The sequence below is a fragment of the Myotis lucifugus genome, unplaced genomic scaffold (genome assembly GCF_000147115.1).
Source record: "Myotis lucifugus unplaced genomic scaffold, Myoluc2.0 scaffold_17, whole genome shotgun sequence".
In the NCBI taxonomy this organism is placed as follows: domain Eukaryota; kingdom Metazoa; phylum Chordata; class Mammalia; order Chiroptera; family Vespertilionidae; genus Myotis; species Myotis lucifugus.
Window position 1 is genome coordinate 12,583,838 of NW_005871065.1, and position 12,991 is coordinate 12,596,828.

General features: G+C 39.6%; 1 protein-coding gene across 1 annotated transcript in view; it reads right to left on the bottom strand.

Annotated features, from left to right (window-relative positions):
- The window catches only part of TOX (thymocyte selection associated high mobility group box), a 149,450-nt gene that overhangs the window by 19,830 nt on the left and 116,629 nt on the right, over positions 1–12,991 (bottom strand). Inside the window, exon 5 of the mRNA XM_023750902.1 lies at positions 3,488–3,568. Coding sequence (XP_023606670.1) covers positions 3,488–3,568 — 81 coding nt within the window. The remainder of the gene's footprint in view (positions 1–3,487; positions 3,569–12,991) is intronic.

The following is a 12,991-nucleotide window of genomic DNA, read 5'->3' on the forward strand; positions in this document are numbered from 1 at the left end:
GCAGCTAATTTTAGACTGCAGTGGCAAACCTTTCAAGTCCCGTGAAACGTTTTCCTTTGATGTGCTGCATTCAGCTCGGTGCTCTCAGCACCTAGCCCCGTGCCTGACACGGACCAGGTGTCGTGCAGCCCTGGGCGGACGCGGAGTGCGGCCTGGACTGGAAGCCACAAGCAGCGGCAGACCAGACCCGGCTGCAGATTAGTGAGGGGAGGAGCGATGGGCCTAGGAATGCAGTCTTATTTGGTGGGACAAATGCATCGCACAGAAAGCAAGCACCCAAATATGCAGCTCTGGAGGAGTAAAGCAAGAACTTAAGGGCATGATGCTCCCTGCCTAGGAGAGTGTTTCCTTGGCCAAAGTGACCTCAGAGGAGAGAGACAGTGCTCTGCCATGGCTCCTGGGGCGGGGGGAGTGTAAGAAAGCAGGTCAAGCACGCTGTCCGGACCCATGAGCAGCACGGCCCAGCACAAGGACTGAGAGTGGGGTCAGATAGCTGAGGAAATTCATTCACATAAAGGGACCTGCTAGAAAGATAAATCCGATCATGCCATCCCTACTGAAGCTCAGTCAGTGGCTTCCCTTCATTCTGGATAAACCTGGTTCCTTTCAATGTCCTGCAAGGCCTTGGTGAGTGGCCCCTGCCCACCTCCCCAGCTTCACTTCAAACCAGGCTTCCTCTGTCATCAGCTCCGGCTGCATCAACCTCTCAGTGCCCGGAGCCACTTTGTCCCCGACCCTTTGCACCTGCTGCAGGCCCCCCTCAGCTCCCTCCGGGCTGCAGTTCCTGTCTGCCTCTGGCTCTCAACTCCAAGGTCACAACTTCAAAGAGGACTTTGCAGTTCACCCTGTCCAATCCCTTGCTTTCTGTCCTTCTGAATGCTTAGATTCTCAAAGATCTTGGTCATTTCACTCTTGGTCTCCCAGACGAAAGAGAAAATTCCTTAAGTGCAGGGGAAGCATTTGCCTGGTCCCCACTGTGCCCCGAGCCTGGCACAGTGTTTGGTACAGATCACATGCCCAGGGGGCTGCCGAATAAACGTATGATTGAGTGAATGGGAACAAAACCTGGCTGGTGGGTGTGCTTACCCGAAATGGTCACTATCAGTATCATGGAGTGTTTTATGACGGCACCTTTAGATCTTTCAGAATAGGGAAATAATTTTTAACATACTAAAAAATTATCACAGAAAAACATATGCGTAAGTATAAATGGCTATTATTTTCCTTGTGACAACTTAAAATAGAAATGGTTTCTTTTCATTTCACTTATATGTGGTATCTGAAAAAAACACTCAAATGAATAAACAAAACAAAGCAGAAACAGACTCATAGATATAGAGAGCAAGCTGATGGTTACCAAAGGGGAGGGGCATGGAGGGTGGGTGAGAATCCGATATAATAAAAGGGTAGTATGCAAAGTGTCCCCTCCACCGGGAGTTCGACCAGGGGACCAGATGGCCAGGGGAAGGGAGGGAGGCCCTGGCTGGTGGCAGTGGCAAGTGGCTGTGGGAAGGGAGGGAGTACCCGGCCGGCAGCCGGCAGCTGCTAGGGACCATACCAGTACATGAAATTCGTGTACTAGGCCTCTAGTAAATACATACATACATACATGCATACATACATAAATACATAAATAAATAAAGGAACTAAGTACTGTACATGTCAGAACAGTCACACAAGAACAAAACACAAAATGAAAAAGAAACAGATTTTTACACACTTCCATCTCAATGGGAGAGTAGGCTGGTAAATTTTCTGTACACGCCTACAAGGTTATACTGCAAATATCCACTCCCATACAATATCAGAGGGCCGCTTTTTCTAACCTGGAGAGGGTGTTTGTAATTTCCTTCAATTTGTATACACACAATACATGGCTGTACATAAACACACATTCAACAGTTCCAGCAGAGTTCCTGCTGCCAAAGAGAAGAAAAACGTCAGAGTAAGCTGTAAAAAATATGCTTGGGTTTTTAAATGTAGATATGGCAATTCGCAGCATTTATACAAATTGCCGTATACTGAGGTTTGCAACTCTGAGAATGAATAGTAAGAAAAGTTGCAGCTAAGAGTAGATCTGAGGGCACTTGTTTTGAAAGCAAAGGCTTAGTCAGTATCACAGCATTCTGGCAATCCTCATAGCATTAACCAGAGGGTTTTGTATGGGGCTTGAGGCATTATGGATTGATTTTCTTGGATGTAAAATGCTCTAACTCTCTATTTAAAATGCTCAAAAAGAAAATTTCATCTTGGATGAAATCTTATTCCACTTTTTAAAAGTCCTCTTTACATTTTGGGCATATTAGTTTGAAAAATATCAGTGTGACTAATTAACCCAATGGCTGGATGGATCTAATAATTTATATCTTATTTTTTTGCTATGATTTTATACACATTCTGTGACTTCTATAAATATACAGAAATGTGAGATAGTATCAGCAGAAAATATAAATAGCTTCTAAAGGAGTTAGATAAATTAGGAAGTGCTAGTTCTTTGGTGAGAGAGTACAGGAGAGCTAGAAATTTTTAGGTTAAGTAATAAATAGCATGTTTTTCCACAATGTCATGGCTTAGAAGTGGAATATAAAGTTGTATTAGGCCATTGGCACACTGAAATTTTTATCCACATGTATTTCTGCTCTCTTTTCTGTTCTGCATCAGTATATTCAGCATATATTTTCCCCTATAAAAATGAATTTATATAATTACTTTGGAGTTGTTAGAAGGACGATGGCTATTTGTGGATAACAGAGAAAGTATTCTTCATGGGTGAATAAAATGAATTCCAGAGCCCCAAGGCACACTGAACCAAATAACAGCCAGATTTAGGCTTGAGATGACATAACATCAAGCACCTATAAATACAGCCCCATCTCACTGAGGTTGCCTCCCTGAGAAATCTATAAAGGGAAATACATCTTTAATAACCTGAGACCAAACAGTCAACTCTTGAGTATTTATAACAGAAAGGACTAGTGTTTAAGATATTTTAAAGCATAAAATATTTTTAAGTGGCATTTTTCAGTTTCAAATGAAATAATGCAAACATTTTTGGGGGGAGCGAGGACTGGGGAGGCCAGCTTACATCCTAATGATGCTGTAATGAGGCTAAATTTCAACAGTTGGTATCTCCTCAGCAAAGGTCAATGGATGGGGTACGAAGGGGGAGGCAATTTAAGAGCAGGATGCAGAGAAATAGAAAATTGGCTCAGGATTAAGGATGCGCTGTGACTAATCCACAAAACCAATAATCCACAGGTGGACAATATTTCATAGAAGGCTCGGAGGATACTGCTCCGGTCTTTTAGGTATCAACACATATTTCCATAACATACAGCTGTATCGCTTTGTTTAGGATTTACTTTTTTTTTCCAACAAAGAAGATTGTGCAGAAATGCTAAAGTGATCTTTTATGCCTTTAAATGACCATCACGGTCTGCAAGAAGATGGCCACAATCCGACACAATACCACACAATAGCACGTTACCTTGGATACAAGGCTGGCTCTGTATGCTGCTAGTTGCTTCAGGTACTCTTTCTTTGCAGCCTCGGTTTTCTTTTTATAGACCTGTAACAACAACAAAGAGTCTTAAATTAGAAAGTGCATCTGCTTTTGTTCCCAGAGATGTACAATGCAGAATGATAATTGCATGCACACACATGCACACTCACACACACAGAAACACACAATTATATTATATTATATTAATATTATATATATATATATATTTATATATATATATATATATATATATATATATATATATATTCAAAGATTGAAACAGATTTTTAAGAAGCATGACAATAGGCTAGATAAGAAGAAGATTAACAACAATAAAATTTTCCATTTTACATAAAGCATATGAAAGGATTTATCTGGTTTACTTTGAGAGTAGAGGTAGTTGGCTCAGAAAGATACGATTGATGAAGGTTCCCAGGGAAACCACACACGAGTAAAGAAGCCATTCACATTTATATATGAGCAGATAATCCTACAGTGCATTCTAACCCTGATATATACATTCCATGCTCAATATAAAAACAAGAACAGAGTTTAGCGATGACCAATGATGTCCAATAAGTAAATCAAAGGTATTGGAGCTGGCAGGCTCATCACTATTTAAAAATTTTGAGCCTTAAGGTTCTATTTCAAAGCCTCAGGAATTGGCGATGGAGGTCACAGACACATTTGGGGGTGGGATGGGACCCTGAGTGGCCGAGGACTGCATGCATGCCCTGCCCTGCAGCCTTCTCTGGTCACGTCCTTTCCAATGAAAACACTGATGACATGGATCTGTGGATTCCTCATGGTGAAAAGGTGAAGATGTTCAGAAATGAATTTCAGTTTGCAAAAGTTTTCATTTCTCAGAGGGGGTCATCTTGAAAATAAAAGTAAAATCCTCTTAAATTGAGCAAAAGTACTGAAAAAAGACTTGCTGCTATGCTAAAGGTCACCTCGCTACGTTAAACGGGAAGTAGTCATTAGAGACGAAAATGAAAGATTAGCAAAGTGAACACACATGGTTGTCTGCTACTATTATGTCAATTCTTTCAAGCCTTTGGAAGCATTTTTTAACCATCTTTTGAAATCAGCCTTAAAGAGCAAACTCTTTTTCATCATTGACTGTGTAAACAGAAGTGTATTTTTATCAACAACTATTTTAAATTTCCCACATCTTGAATTTTACAGCAGGGAAGGAGGTCTGGCTAATATTTTTAATGCTGAACTCAAAAACAGACACAGATTAAGGACTTAAAAGTGGCTTTGGAACTAGTCAGACCAAATATCTGCCAAAGTTGGCAGCAGAGGTCAATTTATGGTGCTGAATGCCGAAGAGGGTATGCGGAGCCCAGTCCCCAACTGTGAAATTCAAGATCAAGAAAAATATTATTTACTCATGAATATTTTAATTAAAGCAGAACATTTTACTTAAGGTAAACAATTGACTGACCTTGTGAACAGAATTATAAAGGTCCCTATGAAATAAATGTGCTCTTCTTTTAGGGAGGTCTGCAGCCTAGACTTTTATTCTTGGCATTGTGATGTAATGAAAGGCAATTTAATAAGACAATTAGGAATTCATACAATATTACCGTATAATCATTGTGCCATCCTTACTAAATATGAAACTCAAGAGACTTAAAAGTTGTTTTTTTTTTAAAAAATAAATAAACCAATAAATTCTTTGGCTTAAGAACAAGAGTATTCCAAATTTAGTGAGCTAATTATTGGAAGTCAAATTCAGAGTCTTTTTTGGAAATTTGCACATGTAAACAAATAACACAAGGGTACAGCAAATGCCTTTGAATAATATGACCCACCCATGTATATGACATGCCTCGTTTCAGCCACAATCAGAAACCCAAAGCTTTTTATTGATTTGTTTTCACCTTGAAAGACAGATTGCTGTTTCTAGTCTTTTCTTCAACCATCTTCTTTGAGACATAATTTATAATTAACGAGCTTAAGCTGACAATGTTTACATTTACATTGAATACCTTAAAATATTTCTAGAGGATTTCTCTCCCACACACATAGAAATCCTATTTAGGACTTTAAAGCAAATATTTAGTAAATACTGTATATTGTTGATGGTAGTAATGCATTTGTATGCTTGAAGCACTTATGTTTTTATTAATATGCTACTCCATCTGACCCCCAGGCAGCTAACTGGGGTTGGCTTCACTTCCAAAGGCAAAGAGAACACACCCACAGCATTGCCAAAAGCATCATTTTCTTAGTAGCAGCAGATTCAGACAGGTGGCCAGATGGCCTGATCGTAGCATCTATCCTCATTCTTGCATTCGGTTTCTACTGAAACAGCAACAGTGTGACTAAGGTGCTACCCCAACACCTCACAAAGTGTTAACTTTCCTGAAATTTGTTGATTAACAACCATAGGAGAAAGGTGGCTAGCAATGTATTTCAGGCTGAATATGTAACCCCTGGTTTCACTTGGGGATCGATGTTGTTACGAGATGCCTGACTAGCATTCAGAGTGCCCTGTTTTCTACAAATGGCTCCCTATTGGCTATTGATGATGGGCTATGTTGGATCATCACACAAGTGCCTAAAGACCACTTTACTAAAGAGAAAACTCATCACTTCATGTTACGTGGATTGATGGATCCATTCTTTCCCGAATAACTGCAGATATTCACAGGGAGGATTCAAAGGGCAGTAATATCAGGAGGTATATGTCCATCATTGAGTTTAAAGGAGAGTAGCCCAGATTGGAATTAAAATCTGAGTCAAGTTTCCTCAACAGTAGTTTGTACCTCCACCTTTGAGAACTATCTAATAGTTCCAATATTACACTGTATGTCTTCCTAACATTTTATGAGAATGCTTTTTCAATTCCATATTTGTTGGAAATGTCTGAAGAAAGACCTCAAATGTATGAGAGAATGATAGAAATATGTGCATATTCAACATATAGGTGAAGTGGGGAAATTCTTACTTTAGAACATATTTAAAAATCATCACTAAAAAATTTCTCAAAAATGTTTCAAAGCACCCTAGCTATCTTGGCTCAGTATTTAGAGTGTTGGCCCATGGACGGAAGGGTCATGGGTTTGATCCTTGTCAAGGGCATGTACCTTGGTTGCAGGCTCAATCCTGGTGCCGGTAGGGGCACGTGCAGGAGGCAACCAATTGATGTATGTCTCTCACATGGATGTTTCTCTCTCTGTGTCTCTCCCCCTCCCTCCCACTCTCTCTAAAAATCAATGGAAAAAAATATCCTCAGGTGAGGATTAACAACAACAAAAATGTTTCAAAGCCTCTGTTCACGGAGGGAGAAAGTCTACTTACTAGTAAAGAAACCAACAATGGTGCTGACTGCCTTTGGCAATGAACAACCCACGGCGGTGATCAAACCTTCTAACCTAGGAGGATGGGTCTGATTTATATCAAAGTTAAGTTTGGGAAAGAAATGGTCTCTCTCTCAGGGAAAGACAAATATTTTAAAGATATGTGATTCATACAGTAAATATTAGTACTCAGTTGAGCTACAAAATGGCTTCCAAATGGTCTACAGCTGTTTGAAATAAAGTGCAAAGTTGGCCAGATGGGGATTTAAATATCATAATACATCATTTATCATTTTCCCCAGCTCATCCAAACACTTTTGAATTCATCCTGTCCTAACTTAGTTATATGCTGTGGTTTGTTATTCTAAGAAAGCTACCATATCCGATCTAAGGTTTGCATCTCAGTGGTTAAACTAAAACATATATAACGGCTAAACTAAAACATACGTAGATAGACATCAAATAGCATTTCTACAGAATCCATATCCTGTTCATGTAATCTAGTGATTCACTGAATCATTTTTGAAATGCTCTAAATACCAGCAGTACACATGTTTTCACAGGCTAATCATCCCTAATTGGAATCAGCAGTTCAATATGAGTGACTATAATAAACTCAACAAGAAAAAAAATCGAATACACTCTGTCATTGTACTCTTTAACTTTCTGGTCTTTCCCCAAACAATCCATCCAACTAATACAAAAAAGCAAACTCTTATAAATACCACTTAATTCCTTCTTCCTTCCTTCTTTTCTGCTCAGGCTCTCAGTTAATCTCTAGTCATACTTTATTTCAATGAAGCTTTTATAGTAATAATAAGAAAAAAGTATATAATTCTTCCAATTTTGTATTCTTCTCAAACACTATAAAAAATTAAAAGGCATTTTTTGGAGGTTGACTTCAAGTGCAGTTTTTTTACGCCACTACAAGTTCATATTTATAGAAAATGCTTAGAAATACAGTTATGGATTAGAAATAATAATTTATCCACCAGTCCCTGCCATATCCTTAATGTTTGTAGCTCCTTTCAATGCTGTTATTATTTAGGACAGTTAGAGAAAGTACATTTATATTTTATATAGAACTCAGTCCTCAAATGCAGTTAAATTTCCATCTTGTGTAAATTGCTCAGCATTTTCTTAAGCATTCCAGAACTCAAAGAACTTTAAAAAGTAGTATTCAGAGGACTGAAAATATTATACAATGTGAGAAAAATCTTGCTATCGATTCTTTTTTGGAATATCTGAATCCATCTAAAAGGCCCACATAATAATGCTGTGACCTGTTTCTGGGATGGTAGGTATCAGAAACAAGTTCCTTTTCTGTTAAAAAAAAAAGGCTACAAAATATATCTGTTTATTTATTAAATGAGGATGACTGGGGCAAGTATGATGTCATTCATTTAACAATATATTGAATGTCTAATATGTGTCTGGTGTGGTGTGGGGCACTGATACTATGGATTGAAAATCAGAATTAAAAATATGCCTCTGTTAAAAAAATAAATTAAAAAATATGCCTCTATTGTATGCATTTTTTGGTTAAGCACTTTATATATATATTGTCTTTAATTCTTTCAACAAGAATGTTTAAATGGTACTTATTATCCCCATTTCACAAATAAGAAAACAGACTGGAGTGGGTAGTCATTTTACAGCAAGTATGGCAGACCCAGGGTGGAAATCAAATTGATCTGGTTCAAAGTTCTACTTTCGTTTACTCAGGGGCTCCTCCTAGCGGCGAGACAACTCCCTTGATGCCTCTCAGACATAACAGCAGTGGCCTGATCTCTTTTCTACAGCGGAAGCCCCAAGATACAGGGCAGTTCCTGGCACATAATAGGTGCTCCTGGGGATTCGTTATTGAGGATATAGTCCCTAGTCTCAGCTTTTTTCTTCTGTGAGTCATGATAAGCATGAGTGCTCCTAAAAAACTACTAAGTTGCATCTTCCACATCAATGGAAATAGAGGATTTGATACACAGATACACAGCCCCACCACCCCAAACATTTTTTAACATAAAGCGCCACTGACTTGAATAAGTGTTTTGTTCAAGTTTTCTCTCTAACAATGTCATGAAAATTTCGAAGTGAAAGTGAAATGTTTACTCCTAAAGGAGCATAGGGTATTTCTGTATGTGGACACGTATGTGTATGCCACATGCAATAATCCCATTTATGTACCAACCATGATGTGTACATACCTGCCTCTTAGAAGTAAAATATGCTCACCATTTCATGTAGTTTTAATTGCTCAGTTTCAAATTTTTATGACTATGAACTTTTCTTTAGAAAATGAACAATTATTTTACATATCCTTTATTCCCAGTTTTAAAAAAAAACTGGGAAAAGGCATACTGTTTATAAGGAAATGGGCAAGATAAACACGTGTGAATGCTATATAGTGCAACAGGACTTTGGCTAACCTTAAGTCTTGTTGACATAAAATCCAAATGTTACCCTAAGATAAGGGGGAAAAGGGAAACCGTGGCAGCACGTAGAGAGTGGGTGTGTGAGCACCAATGAGGAGTAAATGATTGGATTCCGTGGGCTCGGAGGGTTTGTCAGCTGCCTCATAAGTATAATTCTGGCTCTTCATATCCCTGCTGCTTCTAATTTAGCAGGACAGGCTCATAATTGAAGCAAATTAACTATTTACACTTGCCACTTGTACCAGGGGAAGAGGACACAGCAGCGGGAAAGCATGAGTAGGAAATTACATTCTTCCCACTTGTGTCAGATCTCCCCTTATATAAACACATTAACAGCAATTTCATGAGGCGTCAAACATAGGAATAAATACGGGGGGATAAAATAATGAGGTGTTGCTATTGAGCCGAACCGCTATGGCGAATATCCTTGGATATGAATTATGCATCCTGAAAGAAGGCATATGTTACAGTACTCAAACAGTTCCCTGCAAGCGCTCTCTGCTCATTAGGCTCTGGATCTCAAGGTAAATCTACTCTCCTCTTCCATCCACCACATCACTAGCATTTACAAAAATACACTCGCTGGGGCCCCGTGGGCTGTGGTTTCTCCTGACTACATCAAACTCTGAGCAGGCCTTCCACTCCATTTTTAGCCTAACAGCATGTTTATTTAGTTCTTTGGCTGGAGCTTTAAAGCCATTTAATGTAATGTAAACAAGAACATTTTGTTTGTAATTTGCTAAACGTATTACAGCCCGACTGTGTCTCCAATTAGGAACTTAAGGTTCATTTAGTCATTTACATCTGGTTCTGATTTAAGGTGACTTTCCTTTTCCACTTACAAGCTGACTTTCCCTGGCTGAAAAGGACCCAAGAACCCTTTATAGCTCTTTGGACCAATCCCTTCTGCTTCGAAGCTGGACGGACCCTTTAATTGAGAAGGGCTTGATTTGTTCTCTGTTGTCCCTGCGGACCTCAGATCCTAGGCTTCCATGACCAGAATCAGAGGATCCAGAAGGAATGGAGATGACACAGGAAATTTAGCTGGAACCTCATAAAAAAGATGCTGAGGGTTGCCGAAACTCCAAGGAGTACTAACATAAAGGGCGTGATACTGTCACAGCATTGTTTTTCTCCCTCTGTAGTTCCAGGCAGTGAAAGAGAAGTAGCAAAGACCAACATCACAGCCACACTTATGTTTTATTTCCCTTTCTCCATCTGGTGCCTTTTAAACAACTTAGCATGCTTCTGAAATGGGCTCTGCATTGTCTTACGATTCATTAGCATTTAAAACCTCCGGTTGGCATCCCAAACACAATTCTGCCCCCACCCCACATTCAGTGCCATCTCCCCAAGTATTTAAACGGAGAGAGTTCTGATACGTGAAGGTTGTTCAGTGGCTTGGGTAGGAACGAGTCACAAGGGATGTTTTGTGTTCCTGGAGGGTTTTTATCGCTTCTTTCAGCTTTCTTGTGAGTTTTCTTCTCTGAGAGATGCTTCACAGAACCAAAGTCCACATAGTTCTGAAAATAAAGACCTGCGCTCTGCAGCGGCCTGTCGAATGGGTCCGCCCGCACTCTACAATGAGGCAGCGTGTGATGTATGTACACAGTGGCTCTATTAGTCATGTTCCTCCGGCTGCTAAGAAAACATTCAATTGTAATCCCACTAATGGCTGTTTTCCCTTAAATATTATAATTTTCGGAGCCCCCTAATAAGCCATCAATAATTTTGTCCATTTCCCCCAGTTTGTGTTTCTCTTTGTGGCTGTTCCTAATTGTGGGCTATTATGACAACAGGATTTTTGAACAATGGTGGCTCATGAAATCCTAGCTTCCTGCTTGAACCAGCTGCCTCCACCATGCCGGTCGAGTCACATGGGGCTGTTGTTGTATAACATGCGCATTTGTCCTAAGTTTCGAAGTTTAACGGTCTGCCTCTCATCTGCGCGAGCAACATGCCTTTACAAATACATAGCAGCCTGTGTGCTCCCCAATTTGAATATTGAATGAGAGTAAAATACAATTAATTTAAGTTTGAAACAGAGATATTACATTATGTTGGCACAATGTGTCAACATAAAGGGAAAGAACAGGTGGTAATACACCATAATAACACTTCTGGATATTTTGCTGAAATTCTCTGGATGCTCAAATGTGCATCCTAGGAGGGCATATTCGCTTTGCTGGCAATTCCTGCAGACTGTCAGGGAAGGGCTGCCATGTAGCAGCAGAGCCGTGGCCCGTCGATGCATATGCTCCCCGTTGTAAGCGCCGTGTCTGCTTCCACCTATTGGACCCTCTTTCTTCTTGTCCCTGGGATGGGCCTGCATTCTGTGTGTCGTAAACCCATACTTTTTTAAACCACTGGACTTTGATTATGGAGTTGCTTTATAATACCCATTGAGTTATATAGGGTTAACCATTATTTAATTTCATCCCTTACTTATAAAACAAATTTTCCAAAAGACCCTCAACTATTTCCACTAAGAGAGAACCCAAAGTTACTTATTAGGCTTGAAATAAAATTCAGAAGAGAAAGAGGAAAACATTTTGCCATCGTATGTCCAAGCCTTAAATGATCATTGTGATCACATCTCTATTAGAAAGTCTCAGCCCCAATTTTGAGAGGCAGAATGGGGCCATGGGAGTCATTTCCCTTTTTACCATGACAGTCAAAAATAGTGACTCTTACATTCTTTGGGTCTGTAATTACCTTATACCAGCGATTTTCAAAGGGTGGGCCACAAGAATTTTAAAACATGCAATACCTGACTATAGTCAGGGGCACTGACCACTTTCCTTTAGATTGTCATTTCAAAAGTATCAACAACCAACATAACACTAGCCATCCAGTGTGAATGAATCGAAATTATACCTATTTTTTTGTCAGATTGTGCCACGGAATTTTAGTGATTAGTTTATGTGCACCATGAGATGAAAAAGGTTGAAAATAGCTGCCTTATATGATCAGATAAAAAGACAGTGAAATGGCCTTGGCTGGTGTGGCTCAGTGGTTGAGCCAGCCTATGAACCAGGAGGTAACAGTTCCACTCTGGGTCAGGGCACATGCCCGGGTTGTGGGCTCGATCCGCAGTGTGGAGTGTGAAGGAGGCAGCTAATCAATGATTCTCATCATTGATGTTTCTATCTCTCTTTCCCTCTCCCTTCCTCTCTGAAATCAATAAAAATTATATTAAAAAAAGAGAGTGAAATGTTATCTTAATGGTCCCCTCTTGCTATAATAAAAATAAAAGGCCCCATTGTAATAGAATTAGTGGTTAAACCCTACATATTTATATTTGCTGCCTTGAGGAATTACCTAACTCTCACAATAAGAACATAAATCCTTAAATGTCTAACCACTATGCTGTACACCTGAAACGAACATAATATCGAATGTCAACTGTAATTGAAAAATAAAAAAAGAACATTATTCTTTTCCACCAGAAACGTGGCTACAAGTACTGACTTTTTATATGGCTAATGTGAAGGACCAATCATGGGTTAGGAAAGGCCTTTATAGACCTCTGCCTTTTAAAACCACTGGTCTTAAAACCACATGACCTCCTCTCGTGAGGGGGGGTGGGGGGGGGGTGGGGGGAATAATTAGGAAAAGGTACCTGGGGTCAGAAGACAATAAGGAAGGGTCAGATGGCCGGTAGTACAGGCAACTGGTTTCTTGAAATACAACTTTGACAAAGTAGCGCTAAGGGAGCACAGAGGAGCTTGGAATAATACTCCCTG